The 16,658-nt window shown below is 60.5% G+C and overlaps 3 protein-coding genes across 3 annotated transcripts; 2 read left to right on the top strand and 1 right to left on the bottom strand.

The window, feature by feature from the left end:
* The first annotated feature begins 693 nt into the window (after nucleotides 1-693).
* On the top strand, nucleotides 694-5,734 carry SPAG7 (sperm associated antigen 7). Its single transcript, XM_058676397.1, has 7 exons — nucleotides 694-881; nucleotides 4,294-4,361; nucleotides 4,578-4,666; nucleotides 4,803-4,887; nucleotides 4,993-5,082; nucleotides 5,173-5,329; nucleotides 5,423-5,734. The coding sequence occupies exons 1-7, from the start codon at nucleotides 797-799 to the stop codon at nucleotides 5,530-5,532; spliced, it is 684 nt and encodes a 227-aa protein (XP_058532380.1). The 5' UTR covers nucleotides 694-796; the 3' UTR covers nucleotides 5,533-5,734.
* Nucleotides 5,735-6,834: 1,100 nt separating this feature from the next.
* ENO3 (enolase 3) lies at nucleotides 6,835-12,307 on the bottom strand. The gene is made up of 12 exons (XM_036496208.2): nucleotides 12,115-12,307; nucleotides 10,803-10,889; nucleotides 10,501-10,596; nucleotides 10,309-10,367; nucleotides 10,082-10,151; nucleotides 9,640-9,773; nucleotides 8,378-8,600; nucleotides 8,084-8,281; nucleotides 7,698-7,899; nucleotides 7,234-7,342; nucleotides 7,076-7,134; nucleotides 6,835-6,988 (listed from the first exon to the last, which is right to left on the bottom strand). Exons 1-12 carry the CDS (start codon nucleotides 12,299-12,301, stop codon nucleotides 6,919-6,921), a joined length of 1,494 nt encoding a protein of 497 aa, XP_036352101.2. The 5' UTR covers nucleotides 12,302-12,307; the 3' UTR covers nucleotides 6,835-6,918.
* A 1,497-nt stretch (nucleotides 12,308-13,804) lies between these two features.
* On the top strand, nucleotides 13,805-16,486 carry PFN1 (profilin 1). The gene is made up of 3 exons (XM_058676401.1): nucleotides 13,805-14,107; nucleotides 15,485-15,677; nucleotides 16,138-16,486. The coding sequence occupies exons 1-3, from the start codon at nucleotides 13,976-13,978 to the stop codon at nucleotides 16,233-16,235; spliced, it is 423 nt and encodes a 140-aa protein (XP_058532384.1). The 5' UTR covers nucleotides 13,805-13,975; the 3' UTR covers nucleotides 16,236-16,486.
* Nucleotides 16,487-16,658: the final 172 nt, after the last annotated feature.

Here is a 16,658-nt window from a genome sequence, read left to right as displayed (position 1 = left end):
CCCTGCATCCCCTCGCCCCTCTCCCCTGCAGGTCGAGCCCCTGGGTCCCCTTGCCCCTGCATCCCCTCACCCCTGCATCCCCTCGCCCCCACACCTGCAGGTCGAGCCCCTGGGTCCCCTTGCCCCTGCATCCCCTCACCCCCCACACCTGCATCTTCCGCCGTGAGCCCCGTGGAGCCCCCGCCCCGCCTGCGCCCGCTCGGCCCCTTCCTGACTTGCCTTATTTATTTGTTTGCCGCGTCTCTGAATGTATCCGCCTCGGCCCCCGCCTCCGACCCAGCCCTCCTCCGCACGTTGGCGTCCGTCTCCCCCCCCCCACCGGCCGGCCGCCCCGCAGGGCCGGAGGGGAGGGGGCGCACCAGGCACGCGCGGCAGAGTCCCGCCCCCGCCCCAGGGTGGGGCTGTACATACTGTAACATACAGAGCATAGTGAAGAATCTATTTAAGGCGCGGCCGGGCTTGTGGGTCCCTCCCGCCGGCTCCACGAGCACTTTCTACTTGTGCATGGGCTTGGTTTATACGAACTGCCATTAAACATCGCTGCACCAGCCAGGCTCCCGCGTCTGCGTCCGCGCGGGGGCGGGGCCCGGGGAGGGGCGGGGCCTCCGGGGAGGGGCCTCCAGGGGAGGGGCGGGGCCTCCAGGGGAGGGCGGGGCCTCGCGCGCGGCGCGGCTCGTCACGGACCAGCGCCCGGGCGGGGCGACCGCGGGGTTTTCCGCCGCCGACGTGCTTCCGGCCTTAAAGGGATTTCGCCCTTCCCTTTAAGTCGCACCGCCCCTCCTCAGTTACTCTCAAGATGGCGGACCTACTGGGCTCCATCCTGAGCTCCATGGAGAAGCCGCCCAGCCTCGGGGACCAGGAGACCCGGCGCAAGGCCCGAGGTGAGGTCCCCGCAGTCACGGCCGCCTCCCCTGGCCCGGTGCCCAGGACCGCACGCCTCCCCTCCGCGGGCAGCGCCGCCCGCCGACCCCGAGAGACCCCCTCGGTCCCTTCCGAGACCCTCCGCGCCCCGCCCGCCCTGGGCGGGCACTGATTGCTGCTCGCCGCCTAGCGCCCGCCCCCCGCCCCTTCTCCCCACGCTGGCCTTCTGCAGTCCTTGTTTCCAATTAGCGGGCAGCCCCGCCTGTCTGCTGGTGCCGTTCGCTGATTGGTAGCGCGTCCTCGCCGCCCTCCGCGCCCGCGCCCCGATTGGACTCAGGGCACGCCCGTCCGTAGTCTCGTCACCTCGATTGGCTGTCTCAGCCTCAAGCTCGGCCTCCGAGGTCTCGGGCTCCGTCTTCCTTTGCAGTCCAACCTCGGCCCCTGGCTTGAGAGCCCGGTGGTTAGGCGCGTTCCCCCTCTGCTGCCCTCCCCGCCCCTCCTCTGCTGCCCTCCCCGCTCCCCCTCTGCCGCCCTCCCCGCTCCCCCTCTGCCGCTCTCCCCGCCCCTCCTCTGCTGCCCTCCCCGCCCGCTCCCCCTCTGCTGCCCTCCCCGCTCCCCCTCTGCTGCCCTCCCCGCCCCTCCTCTGTTGCCCTCCCCGCCCCTCCTCTGCTGCCCTCCCCGCTCCCCCTCTGCTGCCCTCCCCGCCCCTCCTCTGCTGCCCTCCCCGCTCCCCCTCTGCTGCCCTCCCCACCCTTCCTCTGCTGCCCTCCCCGCTCCCCCTCTGCTGCCCTCCCCACCCCTCCTCTGCTGCCCTCCCCGCTCCCCCTCTGCTGCCCTCCCCGCCCCTCCTCTGCTGCCCTCCCCGCTCCCCCTCTGCTGCCCTCCCCGCCCCTCCTCTGCTGCCCTCCCCACTCCTCCTCTGCTGCCCTCCCCGCTCCCCCTCTGCTGCCCTCCCCACTCCCCCTCTGCTGCCCTGCCCGCTCGCTCCTCCTGGGTGGGTTGGCTGGGAGACTGGGGCTGCTCTGTCACGGTCCCCGGGTCCCTGGGCAGTTGCTCGCGCTGTGGCGAGGACCCCTACCCAGCTGCAGACCTGTGCACCCGAGCGTGCACGAGCCCCACGAGGGCAGGGCCTCCTGGATCTGCTGGATGGCTAGAGGCTGAGATGCTCCCTGGGGAGGTGACCACCCAGGCACTTCATAACCCTCTGAAAGGAAAATGTTAGAGTGCCCTCAGCCCTAACCCAGACTGCAGGGAGTTGAGTCCGAAGCTGAAATGAAAGCCGACAGTGTCTCAGGCAGAGGCCATGTGTACGTGGAAGCTCTGAAGAAGAAAGGCGCATGATGGGAACAAGGACTTGGAAACATTCAAGATGACTGTCTAGGTGGGGGGTGGGTGGCAGCAGACGGCAGACCAGGAAGCTGCAGTTCAGAGTTGAGTCACTTGCTTCTGGGTCACAGGGTTAGGAAGTGGCAGTCAAGCGCAGGCGTGACTGTTAAACTATCTTCTCAACCATAATCTTAGGACACCTCCCCAGACACACAAAAGACAGAGACCAGTGAGCAGCTGCAGTAGGGTACCCTGGTGAGGTCAGCAAGATGCCAGCTCCTAGGCCAGCCGTCCTTGGGGCAAAGATAGAGGGACTGGAGAGGAACACAGGAGAAAAACAAAGTTGCAACATGTTAGTTCTTCGCAGGTGCCCAGGGAAACAGGATGTGGGCCAGGGCAGCCTGTGGAAGGAGGGGGAGACGCGGTCTGGTGGTGGGGGAAGGGGGTGAGAGGAGGGGAGGAGGAAGACAAGATTCATTCCCCACACATCTGCACGGTGGCCTAGCAGCTAAAGTCCTCACCTTGAAACACCGCCAGGATCCCATGTGAGCACTGGTTCTAATCCATCGCCCTGCTTGTGGCCTGGGAAAGCAGTTGAGGACGGCCCAAAGTCTTGGGACCCTCACCCACGTGGGAGACCTGGAGGAGCTCCTGGCTTTCCTGACTTCGGATCGGTGCAGCACCAGCTGTTGCGGTCACTTGGGGAGTGAATTTTTGGACAGAAGATCTTCCTCTCTCCTCTCCTCTCTCTCTCTTTATATATATATATATATATATATATATATATATATATATATATATATATATATATATATGTATATATATATGTATATACCTGACTTTGTAATAAAAATAAATAAATAAAAAAAAAAGAAACAGGCCCTCCTGCAGAGGCAGAGAGCCCCAGTGCCGAGGGGTTGGGGGACTTGGTCCACAGCTAATCCTACAGGACACCTGCACCCTGGAAGGAGAAGGGGTCTGACTAGCCATTTCATCTTCCTGTCTGCACAAGTGGGAAGTGGCAGAGTAGGGGACAGTGGTAGAAAATACAGGAGGTTTACCAGTTTGTTCTTTCTGGTGTAGACAATGAGATGATGACTGTCTGGAGGCCAGGGCCTTCCTCCCTTTGCCTTCCCTGTACAGGTGCCTGAAGAGTTGGTTTGTTGCTTTCCCCAGGAGGGGGATGTGAAATGAGTTCACATGATTCTGATATGTGCCTCTCCCACTAAACTGTGAAGTCTTTTATTTTTTTTTAAAGGATTTACTTATTTTGATCAGAAAGTTAGATTTACGGAGAGAAGGAAATAAAAACATCTTAATTCGCTGGTTCGCTTCCCAAATGGCCACAATGTCTGGAGCCAGGAGCTTCTTCCTGGTCTCCCACGTGGGTGCGCAGTGCCAAAAACTTGGGCTGTCCTCTGTTGCTTTCCCACGCCACGAGCAGGGAGATGGATGGGAAGTGGAGCAGATGGGACATGAGCTGGAGCCCTTTCAAGAAGCCAGCACTCACACACGGAACATTGGCCACTTGAGCCATCACATTGGTCCTTCCCTCCCCTCCCCCGCCTTTTTTTTTTTTTCCCCTGAAGATTTATTTGAAAAGCTGAATGTAGATGAAGAGAGATCTTCTATCTGGTGATTTATTCCCCAATTGTCACGCTGGTCAGGGCTGGGGCAGACTGTAGCAGAGAACTCCCTGGGTCTCCCATAGGGGTTCAGAGAGGGGCCTTAGTACTTTGGGCTCTCCTGTATTGCTTTCCCTGGCTCGTTAGCAGGGAGCTGAGGTGGGAACAGAGCAGCTGGGACTCCAGTACAGGATGTTGATGTCACAGTTGGCAGGGGATCACACCGTGCCACAGTGCCAGCCGGGGAGCTGTGAGTTCTCAAAAGGCAAAGATGTGTCTTCGTCCTCGAGGTCCTCCTGGGCTTAGCGTGGTTCCAAGTGTATGATAAGCGTCAGTAGGTGCTTGGTCGGGCGGATAGCGATCCCACCTTCCCAGCCTGTCACCTCCCAGAGGACACGAAACAAACGTCCCTGAAGCCCGACACACTGTCTCCACCAGTGCTCATAGCCCTGGACTCAACGCTGCCGTTTCTCGCCCCCAGAGCAGGCGGCCCGCCTAAAGAAACTACAAGAGCAAGACAAACAGCAGAAACTGGAGTTTCGTAAAAGGGTGAGATCAACAGAAAGAGATCAAAGGCAGCGACAGGAAGTCTGAAATAGAAGGGGCAGGTTGGGGATGCAGCTTTGTTGGAAAAACATCTTTAAGAAAGATGAAGACCGCAACCCTGGGCGGGTGGCCTGGAGGCAGGGGCAGTCGTGGGGAGCGGGGAAGGGGTCACAGGGCAGGACCGTGGGCTCAGGGCCCCTTCGCTTTCCCTCTCCCAAGATGGAGAAAGAGGTGTCAGATTTCATCCAAGACAGCGGGCAGATCAAGAAAAAGTTTCAGCCGATGAACAAGATAGAGAGGAGCATTCTGTGAGTGTCCCTAGGGTGGGGATGCAGGAAGTGGGGGTCTTGAGAGGGCCTTGGGGGTTGGGGGAGCTCCTGGAAAAATAGCCTGGGCTCCTTCGAGGCCCCAACAGACTTTGTCCTCTCCACTGTCCTCACCCAGACATGACGTGGTGGAAGTGGCCGGCCTGACATCCTTCTCCTTCGGGGAAGATGATGACTGTCGCTACGTCATGATCTTCAAAAAGGTGAACAACCCCCACCCCAAACGCGCACACACACACACGGACCCCAGGAGAGCAAGGAGGTGAGGCGTCTGTGACCTCTGGCTCTGTTGTTCCCTTGGTCCCCAGGAGTTTGCACCCTCAGATGAGGAGCTGGAATCCTATCGCCGCGGCGAGGAGTGGGATCCCCAGAAAGCAGAGGAGAAGCGGAGGCTGAAGGTGAGCTGTGACTGACAGGCAGTCCCCGGCCCAGGGAAGTTGAGCAGGGTGCACCCATGAACACCAGGTCCCAACGGCTGCACCCCCCAGGAGCTGGCCCAGCGGGAGGAGGAGGAGGCGGCCCAGCGGGGACCCGTGGTGGTGAACCCTGCCAGTGACTACAAGGACAAGTACAGCCACCTCATCGGCAAGGGAGCAGCCAAGGACGCAGCACACATGCTGCAGGCCAACAAGACTTACGGCTGCGGTAAGGCCCCAGGCAGGAGCTGGGACATGGGCAGCGCAGGGGTGCCTGAGACATGGGGCTCCTAGGTTCTCCTACTGTTTCATCTGCCCCCAGTGCCCGTGGCCAACAAGAGGGATACCCGCTCCATCGAAGAGGCCATGAACGAGATCCGCGCCAAGAAGCGTCTGCGGCAGAGTGGGGAAGAATTGCCACCTACCTCCTAGGCACCCCACCCGGCTTCCCTTTGACCCCTGGGGGCAGGACAGGGGACAAGAGGGACAAGGCTGCTGCTATTAGAATCCATCTTACAGCCCCACCTCTGAACCACCTACTGTCAGCTGCCACTCAGGCTGGGGGGCGCAGGTGTTGAACCTGTCACTATGGGAGCTGGCGTGTCAGTGGTGTGTATGTGTGTGTGTGTCTGTGTGAGAAAGTGTGACTGTACAGGTGGGTATTTAATCTGTTATTCTCGGTTCTACCTAGAACCTTCTCCATGGGGCTGGGGTCACTTTATATTCAATAAACACTGTTTGACCCAGCATCCTGATTTGTTTCAGAGGTAGTGGCAGGCAGGAAGAGGAGTAATTGAAGGTAGCAGAGTATGCGGTTGCTGTTGGAATAGGTCAGGGGTGGCTCCTTACTGGTCCCTAGCTTAGGGGTTGGTAAGAAACATTATTTTTTTTTTCACTGATTTTATTTGAAAGCCAAAGAGAATCTTGCACCTCCAGGTTCACTCCCCACACGTCTGCAGTAGCTAGGGCTGGGCCAGGCTGCAGCCAGGAGCCTGGAACTCAGCCCAAGTCTTGATGCGGGCGGCAGAGGTCCAGGTCCTTGAGCCACCAGCTGCTGGCTCCCAGAGTGCACATCAGCAGGACGCATCAGCTGGACGCAGGAGTGAAGCCAGGGCATTCCGATACGGGATGGGGGCATCCCAGGCAGCGGCTTGGTGCTGGGCGAAATGGCTGCCCCAGATAGGTATTTTAAGAGCAGTTGCTGGAGCCAAATGACTTGGCTTTGGGTCCTGGCTCTGCCAGTTGCTAACTCTGCTACCCTGGGTAAGACATTTTTTCACCTTTTATGCCTTAGTTGCCTTGCCTGCTAAATGAGGATTGTGGCAACTGTCTGCCAGGACTAGATTGCACGGCTCTCAGACACTTAGAGCAGCTCCAGACCCTGGGGAGCTCCTCTTCAGCACTCACTGGGCACTCCCTGCACACATGTGCCCAGCTTCCCCCCTAGAGGCAATGGGACCCATTGTTCCTCCCCAAGCTGGTGTCTTGTTCTGTTAGCACCCCTTCAGCCTCACTGCACATGTGGCACCTGCTTCCTCCAGTCTCCTTCCAAACCTGAACTTCCTCTGTTGTAGAGACACGGAGCTTCTGCTCTGAGTGAGTGCTTCACTTCCTCCTCGGCCCAGCAGGGTCCAGGGGTGCTATGTCTCCCCTCCCTCCCACTCCTGCCTTCTGTGTTTCCCAGCCCAGAGGCCAGCATCTCCTCCCTCCCTCCTGCAAAGGAGCACACCGCTGTCATGGCTGGCACCAGTGTTTATTTCAGGGAGAGAGGCTTGAAGGCCGGCATCTGTCCAGTGGAGTCCCAGAGACTCCTGCTTCTCACTTGGCCTTCGGGTTACGGAACTTTCGCCCAGCAAAAACGGCCTTGTCCCCGAGAGCTTCCTCAATCCTGGAATGTGGACAGAGTTAGAGCTGCTGCCTTTCAGCCTGGTGGCTCTCAGCTCCTCAGTGCCCAGGCATCCCCTCCCCACTGTACCTCATGAGTTGGTTGTACTTGGCCAGACGCTCTGAGCGGCAGGGGGCACCAGTCTTGATCTAAGAAGGGAAGAAATTTGGAGGGTTGGAGCTGGCCCCAGGGGCGGCCTGGGATAAGACTCCCCAGCTGGTCCCTTGGGATAGGGAAGCCATGGGTACCTGTCCTGTGCAGAGCCCAACCACCAGGTCGGCGATGAAGGTGTCTTCTGTCTCCCCGGAGCGGTGGCTTACCATCACACCCCAGCCATTAGATTGAGCCAGTTTGCAGCTGGGGAGATAGGATATTTGATGACACCTTGTAGGACCCCCTTAGTGGGAATGCCAAGAACTAGCTGAAGCTTTAACTTTCTCTTTCAGGTAGTGGGCACTTTTCAGGGGAGGCAGTGCCTAAGCTCTTTGGGAAGTGGGAGGAAAGTTTCTGATCCTAAATTTGGGCCTCTAAAGTGCTGTGGGCTCTGGTTGGCCTGGCAGGGCTTTTGTGGCCGCGCTTGAAGCCAGGCCCAGGGGCTAGTCAAGGCAGTGTTCCAGATGTGGGCAGTCAGGTGCCAGGGCAAGGCAGAGCTGGAGTCAGTAGGCCAGCCTGGCTGGGGCAGGGGGAGGCACGGGAGCCCAGCAGCACTCACGCCTGGATGGACTCAGTCACCGAGCCAATCTGGTTGACCTTGAGCAGCAGGCAGTTGCAGGCCTTCTTCTCCACAGCCTGGGCAATCCTCTTGGGGTTGGTGACTGTGAGGTCATCCCCCACAATCTGGATGTCCACCCCCGAAAGGAACGAGGTCCAGGTGGCCCAGTCGTCCTGGTCAAAGGGGTCCTCGATGGAGACCACTGGTTGGAGTTGAGACCAGAGCCAGGGTGAGAGGTCAGAACGGGCTCATGGGAAGGGCAGGGTGAAGTCAGAAGAGGTTGGGCTGGGGAAGGAGCTTAGTTAGCTGGCAAAGCAGGACATGGAATTGGTGTGACCGGACCAGCAGCAGGGAGGCAGGAAGGCTGCAACACTGGGGAGTCTCACCAGGGTAGTTCTTGATGAAGCTCTTGTACAGCTCCCCCAGCTTCTCCCCAGTGATGTGCCGGGCGGGATCGTCCGGTGACTTGAAGTCAAGATCGTACTTGCCGTTGCGATAGAACTCGGAGGCCGCCACGTCCATGCCGATCACCACCTTGTCTGGGTAGCCAGCAGCCTGGATGGCGGTCTTCAGCAGCTCCAGGGCTGCAGGGGGAGCGAGAGGACCCGAGAGCTCCATGCTCTCTGCAGCCTCCTCGCAATGGGGACCCAGGGCGCTGTCCCCAGGGACTCAGCACTGACCCTCATTGTTCTCCAGGATGTTGGGTGCAAAGCCGCCCTCGTCTCCCACGTTAGTGGCATCCTTCCCGTACTTGGCCTTGATGACCCCCTTGAGATGGTGGTAGACCTCGGCCCCGATGCGCATGGCTTCCTTGAAGGAGCTGGCGCCCACGGGCAGGATCATGAACTCCTGCATGGCCAGCTTGTTGCCAGCATGGGAGCCTCCATTGATGACATTGAAGGCCTGGAGGAGGAGAGGTGTGGGTGGGGGAGAGGGCACCCCAGGCTGGGCCTGGGGCTGTCCTGCTTTGCCCTGAGGGGCTGCTCCTCAGAGGCCTCTCCCTCATTTCCAGAAAATAATAATAATAATAATAATAACCTTCCTGCAGGATCTTTTGCTGAAAGTGAGCACAAAAAAAGGCACAAATGTTTTTAAAAATTATAAAGTAATGAAAATTAATGAAACAGAACACGAAGTTCTTAGCTTGTGTCTGGTGATGGCCAACACTCTATGGCTCCAGGCAGTTAGTACCTCCCCTGTTACCATGAGGACGCAGTGAGAGGTTAAACTACCTGCCTGAGATCACACACTCAACAGGCAGAGCCAGGACCAAACCCCAGACTGTCTAGCATCTCGCTGCTGCGATACAGTCTTCCTAGAACGATACATGGAAACATTACTAACACCAGGGTTCAAAAGGTTTCCATTAAGAGGAGTTTAACAAGGACTCAAGAAGATACGGGGGCAGGTGTGGATTCAAGTCCCAGCTGCTCCACTTCCCACCCAGCTGCCGCTTCTGCTAGTGAGAAAGCACAAGCCCTTGGGCCCCTGACGCCCATTTGGGAGATCAGGATGGAGTTTCTGGCTCCTGGTTTCCATCTGGGCCCAGTGTTGGCTATTGCAGCCATTTGGGGAGTGAACAAGCGGAAGGAATGTATCTCCCTTTCGCTCTGCCTTTCAAATTAAAAAAAAAAAAAAAGTAAAGATATATACAGAAATGCCAAGATCCGTGTTATGGTGAAGCTGGCACTCTAACTGGGGGGACAGGGATGGCGTACGGGGTGGAATGAGGTTAAGAGTTAGCGAGGCTCAGACTGGAATGTGAACGAGTTGCATGGCAAGGGAAGGAAGCAGCTAGAGGCTTAAGGGGAGTCTGGATTGTGGGAGAGAGGGAGGGTGGAGCACAGCCAGAGATTCAGTTTCAGGAAACTGCTTCTTTGGAGCTGGGTCTGAAAGGTGGATTTTCCTGGGGCTCTGGCTGGGAGGGTGGCTCTGCACTCACAGGCACTGGGAGCACAAGGTCGGGGTTCCCCGCGAGGTCTGCGATGTGTCGGTAGAGGGGGACTCCCTTCTCAGCCGCTCCGGCCTTACACACGGCCAAGGACACGCCCAGGATGGCATTGGCCCCAAACTTGGCTGCAAAGAGGCAAGTGGGAAGGGAGGGTGAGTGCTCTGGCAGGGATTGGGATGATCTCTGGAACATCTCCAGCCACCCCAGGAAGGGTCCAGAACACTAAAGTGATCTAGGGGACCACATTCACTGCACGTGTGCGTCCCGCAGGGGCAAACCTGGGGGAGTGCAGGCCTCAGGAAATGCCTGTGGGTTGAGTAGAAACCCACCCGGCTGCGGTATAGCTCCCCAACGTGGGATATGGAAGTTAACATTTGCCAGGCCCCAGCCCGCAACACAGGGGACCTTCTGGGGCTCCCGCCCTGCAACTCACATTTGTTCTCAGTCCCATCCAGCTCAATCATAAACTTGTCCACTTTTTCTTGATCCACAACGCTTAGTTTCTGGAAGGACAGATTTGCAGAGGGCAGGGCAGAGGAGTGTCAGATGTCTCAGGAGTAAGGGCACATGTGGGAAGACAAGTGCATGGAATATTTGGGGAAGGGCTGACCAGATGAGGCGGCAGGTGTGTGGGGCAGGGGAGCAGGCTCCTATACTTGCCTTTTCCAACAAAGCAGGGCCTAGGGTCTTGTTGATATGTTCCACAGCCTTGAGGACCCCTAGAAAAGCCAGAGAGAGGGTTCCCATTCCCAGGTCAATCAGGAACCCAGCTCCTCCAAGGTGGGGGTGCCCAGCCTCTGCCCCTGTCCTGAACCCCAAGCCTGCTGCTGTGCTGGGCTGAGCTGTCCTCACCTTTGCCCAGGTAGCGGGATTTGTCTCCGTCTCTCAGTTCCAGGGCTTCATAGATCCCTGTGGAAGCTCCACTGGGCACAGCTGCTCGGAACCGGCCTGGGGGCAAGAATAACAGCAAGATCAGAGTCCCGCCCACCCCCAAAGCGCTGAGGGCTCAGCTCTGGGCCCAAGAACTTGAGGCTTCTCCCAGTTCCCCAGTCAGGCTCAAAGAAACCTGGGGGCAGAGGAGGATGGGGCCCAGGAGTAGAAGCTGGCATTGGGGTTCTTGTGAGCCCCCTCCCTGAACAGTGGGCCTGGGTTACCCTTGGCTGTGTGCAGGTCCACCTCCACCGTGGGGTTGCCCCTGGAGTCCAGGATTTCCCGGGCGAAGATTTTCTGCATGGCCATGGCTGCGGGACGCGTGGTGTGAGCGTGGACAGTCGATGTCTCAAGGAACCAGAAATCCCTTGCCCTTTAAGAGTCTTCCCCACCCCAAGCAGGCAGGTGCTGCAGCTAAAAATACCCCCTCAAAAAGGTCACTGACCAAAGAGATGGCGCAGCCCCCTCCCCCATCCCGGGCAGCTCCTATTCCACCCTGGGGTTGACACCGGCCCCTCACCTCTTCAACATCTTGGATTCCATCACAGCAGTTCACCCGCCCCGCCTTCCTCCCCCCCTCACCCCGCAAGCTACCCTGGTGCCTTCCTCCACCTTCTCAGCCTTCCAATCAGTTCCCTATTGCTTCTGAGCCCCCAACAGTTGATTTTCATCTTGTAACTCCCAAACTTTCGTGGCCTTCAATCTCCACCTCAGGCAGCTCTAACTGGCCTTGGACACCCCTCCCCATGCCCCTCTCCTCACAGCCTCTTTTCCTTGGACACCCCAGTGCTCCAACCCTGCCAGTCTTTCTCAAGCAAACCCAGTTCTCAAAGGAGGAAAAAAATGCTGAAATCCGCCCCGCCCCTGCCCCGTACCACACACACCCGACTTTCTCCAAGCTAGCACCACCCTCTTGGGCTGGGAGAGTCACCAGACCTGGGATGTCTCTGCTGGAGTTTGGACGGAGCTCGTAGTCTAGGTGGCAGCTGGGGCAGTGTCAGCTCACCCCTCTCAGGCTGGGCATTTATCCCCGAGAGCCACCCTGTCCCCAGCGAGCCCCGCCTCTCCATCCTCCCCCTCCACACCAAGCTGGCCGCCAAGTGCCCACTATAACCTAAAGCAGAAGCCTTTTGGCCCAGGACACCTGTCTCTCCCCACTCCAGGCCAACGATAAACACACCCCCTTTCTCCTTGCCCCCCAATAAAAACTCTACTTTTAATTCCACCCGTCAGGAAGAGCAGGGGAGGGGCTTCCCACGGGGGGGGGTCTCTCTCCTCTCTGGGGATCACGCTCCGCTCCTTTTCTGCAAAGGTTAAAGAGGAACTAGTGCCCTTTGGGAAATGCCAGGGGAAACCTGAGCCCTGGCCCGGCTGAGGAGGGGGCCTGTGAGAGGGGCTGCGGGATTGACACCCACACGTGTTCGGCTCGCCGGGCTGCAGGCAGGGAGCAGGGAATCTGCGCGGGCTGTGGGGTCTCACACTGAAGCCCCCACTCCACCTCCACCCCTCCGTACCCAGGAGGCGAGAGGGTCCCACCTCTCAGGAGCCTCATCGGGGCCACTCGTGGCGCCAGCCCATCCTTCCCCCTCCCGGCCAGCAAGGGCGTGAGGGGAGGGGACTCGGGATGAATTTGGAAGGGCTGGCGCGGCGCCGACCTTGCAGGACTGTGGGGCAGGTTCCGAACGTCGCCCGTGCAGGTCGGCGGAGTCAGGGGTGAACACATGAATGGAGGGGAGGGAGCGGGTGGCCTTTGTGAACATCCCGACGCCCGGCGGCTCCCAGCCCGGGAGGGAGCTGGTCTCCGCATTCGCTAACCCCGCCTCGTCGGGCCGGCTGCAGCCGCGCCCCCGAGCTGGAGTCCTTCCCGCCGGCGCCGCGCGGCCCGCGCCCGGTGACTCACCCCGGCCGCCGCGGGAGCCCGAACCCTCCACCCCAGCCCCTCCCCACCCCCTTATCTCGGGCCGCTCCCGCAGGGATTTTTCCTCCCCGGGGTGGGGGGTGCGGCAGGTCAGAGGTCAGGGGATGGCGGGCGGGGAGCGCCGCCACGTGCCCCGAGGCGGCCCCGCCCGCCACTCCGCCACGCGGCTCTCGAGGAACGCGCGCGGGCTGGGGGGCCCGGCGGCCTTGGGAGGGAGAGGGGACCGGGAGACCCCGGCCCAGGTCCGCTCGGGACGGCCTCGGAGGAGCCTGCCGGTTCCCGCGCTGGGGGCCGCGGCCTGACCCCGGCGCCCCTCCCCCGGACGGGCCGGAAGCGGCCCAGCCCTGGGCGGCGGCGAGGGTCCGGGGCGGCCACTCGGTGGGCGCTGGGCTGGCCATCCGCACCCAAGTTTTACTAAGAACAGAAGGAAAACACCAATGGGCCCCACAGAGAAGGGACTTTCTTGAAAAAAAAATTTTTTTTGAAAGTTGTCGGTCTTGGAACTTCTGTATTCTTCCGCCCTGGGGTGGGGGTGGGAAGTAGTCCCGCCCGTCGGGCCGCGGCGCTCGGTGACCTCGGCGGACACGGGACAAGGGGCACGGCGAGTGACCGTAGCTGCTGGCCGGGGACGGGCGGGACGGGTACGTGAGGGCGAGGCGTGGGTGGCCGCAGCAGCCAAGGGATGCGCTGGAACGGGTTCGCCCTGTGCGAGCAGTGTCCCCTCGCTCTTCGGCAGGGAGAGGGGGCAAGGAGGGACGATGTCAGGTCCCTCCTCGCTCTTCCCAGGCGCCCTACGAGGGTCCACGCCGCCGGCCGCCGGCCCAACCGCCCCACGCGCTCCCGGCCCCGCGCAGGCGCGCGCGCCGCCGCCCGCTGCCCGCAGGCGGAGGTGGGGGAGGGAGGAGCCGTTCCGTTTAACCCCGGCTTCCCCGTCTGTGCGGCCACGGGCCAACTCTTCCTCTCTATCCCCGCCGGCCCCCTTCCTCTGAGCGGCCCGCTCCGTCGCCCCGTTACCCACGTCTGCCTATTAAAGGCAAACTTTGAAGCGCCGAGCGCTCCCTAACCTGAACCACTTCCCCAGTCACTACCGGACGCCATCATTTTACATAGCTTTCCATCGAACTCTGCACATTTTGCAATAAGGGGGAGGGATTTTAAGAAGGGAAAAAAAACTGCATTTGCACAAACTTCTGTGTCTGGGCAGGCGTGTGTGGTGGTGGGGGGCGGGCAGGGAGGGATTGGGGAGCAGGCCCCGCCCCTACCGCCCTTTGCAAATAAAAATCTAGGGGTGGGGGGGAGGAGCAGGAAGTGGCGGTGCGAGGAGGGCTGCTGCACTGCTCCAGAGCCGCGGTCCGGACGGCAGCGCGTGCCCCGAGCTCTCCGCCGCCCGCCCGCCCGCCCGCCCGCCCGCCCGCGGCCCCCCAGCAGCAGCCGCCGCGCAGCCCTCGCAGCCCCGTCCCCTCCAGGAGCAGCAGCGCCATGGCCGGGTGGAACGCCTACATCGACAACCTCATGGCGGATGGGACCTGTCAGGACGCGGCCATCGTAGGCTACAAGGACTCGCCCTCGGTCTGGGCCGCCGTGCCGGGCAAAACCTTCGTCAACATCACGGTACTGGAGAGGCCCGGAGCGGGAAGGCCGGGCTTGGGGGAGGGTCTTAGGGGAAGGCCACCGGGAGAAGCGGGGTGCGAATGGCGGCGGCTGCACGTGAGCTGGGAGGTGTTGGGGGGGTCCCCGCTTCGTGGACACCCTCGCCAAGGCTCCCCCAGCCCGGGCGGGCAGGCGGCCACCATTGCGCCCGCCGCCCCGCTTGCCGCGACGGGGCGTTACATCCGGGGCACGGGCCGGGGAGGGGCGCGCCCGCCGCCCGGTGCGCGGCCCACTTCCGCCTCCCCCAGGGCGGGGCGGGCACGCGCTGCCATTTGCGCCCCGGATTGTGCCTGAGGAGGGACTTTGGGGTGGGGGGACGCCTCCTCCTTCCCCAAGCTCCCCCTTCCGGCCGCCCTCTCGCGCCCCTCCACCATTGTTCGTGCGGGAGGGCGGGCAGGGTGCCGAGGCCACGCGCCCGGGCCGCCCTCCGGGGGTTCCCTGTCCCTCCCGACTCCGTTAGAGAGGGCGCGGCCGCCACCCCGCCCCCCGGAGCCCCCCGAGTCGGCCCGGCCAACCCCACATTCCTGGGAGGCCAGTCCCGGAAGTCCCCCCTCGCCCGCCCTTCCCGCCATCCGGGCCGGGCCCGGAGCGAGGGAACTTTGGGAGAACTTGGAGGAGAGTGTTGAGGGTAGGAAGGAGGGATGGGTGGTCAGTGCGGCCGTGTCCACACCGCCGCCTCCCCTGGCCACACTGCCCGGAAGTGGGGAGGGGGAGCGGAAGTTCAGAAGAGGGGGAAGGGGATTTCCGGGCGGGAGGGGACCGGATATGGAGTTTGGGGTGTAAGGGGGAGGGGGAGTGAGGTTCCCCGAGAGGGTCCCGTTAGACCCGGGAGCTGCCTGGCGGGCGTGGCCCCACCCCCCTTCCAGAACTTTTCCAACTTTGCCGTGCAGAGCCCCCCGGGGCTGCTCCCCGGCCTCGGCCCGAGGTCACCCCGGCCTGGACTCCGGGCGACCGGGAGACCCTGGCGTCCGGGCCCCGAGTGCGCCCGCAGAACCTTTGACCAAATAAGGGCAAAGTTGCCTCTGCGGCCTCGCCCGCCCCCTCCCTTCCCCTGCCGGCTTCTGCTTTTCCTGGAGGAGCGGTCTGAGCATCACGGACGCCGGCTCCTCCACTCCCAGACTCACTTCTTTTTTAAAGTCCTGAGTTTCGCTCTCCCAGATCTCAGCCCTTCCATTTCTAGGGCTGAGGGTCCTCCTCACCCTAGGTTTCTCCCATTTTGCAGGCTGTGGTGGGAGCGGGTTAACCTATAGCATATGGCTCCCCCCACCCCATGCCGGAAGTCGCAAGCAGGTGGGACTCTTGGTGCACAACTTGATGGGGGCTTGGTGTCTTTTGCAGCCAGCTGAGGTTGGTGTCCTGGTTGGCCAAGACCGGTCAAGCTTCTTTGTGAATGGGCTGACACTTGGGGGCCAGAAGTGCTCGGTGATTCGGGACTCGCTGCTACAAGATGGGGAGTTCACCATGGATCTTCGCACCAAGAGCGGCAGCGGGGCGCCCACCTTCAATGTCACTGTCACCATGACTGCCAAGAGTGAGTTGGAGCCTTGTTCCCCTTTGGGGCTTAGTGCTGGTTCTCCAGCCTGAAAGGGGTCAGTGTGCAGTCACGCTGCAACTTCCACCAGTTCTGGTGCAGTTTGAACTGCAGTACCTCTTCAAGTTCCTTCCTCTGGATCCTCACATTAGAAATGCATGAGAACCGACTGAATTGTCTCCCGTCAGCACCCGAAGTTTATATAGTAAGCAGCTCATCCACAGTCGTTGCTAGGCCCAGCCTTTGACCCCCAGATTTGGGTCTGTTGGTCTGTAGCATTTAGCTACCCCCCTTTTGAAAAGCCCCATTGTTTCAGGATGACTGACAGGCTGCCTGTGGGGGGGGTTGGGAGGGTGAGGTTGGGTTACAGCCTCCGGGGCTGGGGCTGGACAGCTGCCGAACAGCTGGCAGGGGGTGGGAGGGGACACCTGGGTGCTAGCCTGCTTTCTCTCTTCTCCAGCGCTAGTCCTACTGATGGGCAAAGAAGGTGTCCATGGCGGTTTGATCAACAAGAAATGTTATGAAATGGCCTCCCACCTGCGGCGTTCCCAGTACTGACCTCGTCTGCCCCTTCCCCCCACCACTGCCCACAGCTTTTGCACCCCTCCTTCCCACATACACACAAACACCATTTTTATTTTTTCGGCCATTATCCCACACCCTTATTGCTGCCAAAACCACATGGGTTGGGGGCTGGGGCTGGATGGACAGATACCTCCCCCTACCCATACCCCTCCTGTGTGTGATTGGAGAACATTTTTTTGTTTTTTGGGTTTTTTTTTTTTTTTTCTGAATAAAAAAAGATTCTAACAAGGTGCCGTGTGGTTTGAGTGGGTATCAGGATGGGGGGACAGACTGTGTCTTTATCCTGAGCGGAGGATGAGGCACCAGAAGTTGGGGGCAAAGAACCAACTGCCCTAGCCCTCACACGGACCTTCCAGTGCCCTAGTGGAATTAGTGCTTGACAGAATAGTATCATTG

This window comes from Ochotona princeps, chromosome 17 (assembly GCF_030435755.1).
Source record: "Ochotona princeps isolate mOchPri1 chromosome 17, mOchPri1.hap1, whole genome shotgun sequence".
Classification (NCBI taxonomy): Eukaryota; Metazoa; Chordata; class Mammalia; order Lagomorpha; family Ochotonidae; genus Ochotona; species Ochotona princeps.
This window is presented reverse-complemented; position numbering and strand designations above follow the sequence as displayed.

Excerpts from the sequence above, each read along its gene's own strand:
- ENO3 (XM_036496208.2), bottom strand. The coding sequence starts at position 12,301 with ATGTGTTCACCCCTGACTCCGCCGACCTGCACGGGCGACGTTCGGAAC. Across the intron at positions 7,343-7,697 it reads GTGACTGAGTCCATCCAGGC|CTGCAAACTGGCTCAATCTA; the intron begins GTGAGTGCTGCT and ends CTATCTCCCCAG. Across the intron at positions 7,135-7,233 it reads TTGGGCTCTGCACAGGACAG|ATCAAGACTGGTGCCCCCTG; the intron begins GTACCCATGGCT and ends TTCCCTTCTTAG.
- SPAG7 (XM_058676397.1), top strand. The coding sequence starts at position 797 with ATGGCGGACCTACTGGGCTCCATCCTGAGCTCCATGGAGAAGCCGCCC. Across the intron at positions 5,083-5,172 it reads AGGAGAAGCGGAGGCTGAAG|GAGCTGGCCCAGCGGGAGGA; the intron begins GTGAGCTGTGAC and ends TGCACCCCCCAG. Across the intron at positions 5,330-5,422 it reads CAACAAGACTTACGGCTGCG|TGCCCGTGGCCAACAAGAGG; the intron begins GTAAGGCCCCAG and ends ATCTGCCCCCAG.
- PFN1 (XM_058676401.1), top strand. The coding sequence starts at position 13,976 with ATGGCCGGGTGGAACGCCTACATCGACAACCTCATGGCGGATGGGACC. Across the intron at positions 14,108-15,484 it reads AAACCTTCGTCAACATCACG|CCAGCTGAGGTTGGTGTCCT; the intron begins GTACTGGAGAGG and ends TGTCTTTTGCAG. Across the intron at positions 15,678-16,137 it reads TGTCACCATGACTGCCAAGA|CGCTAGTCCTACTGATGGGC; the intron begins GTGAGTTGGAGC and ends TCTCTTCTCCAG.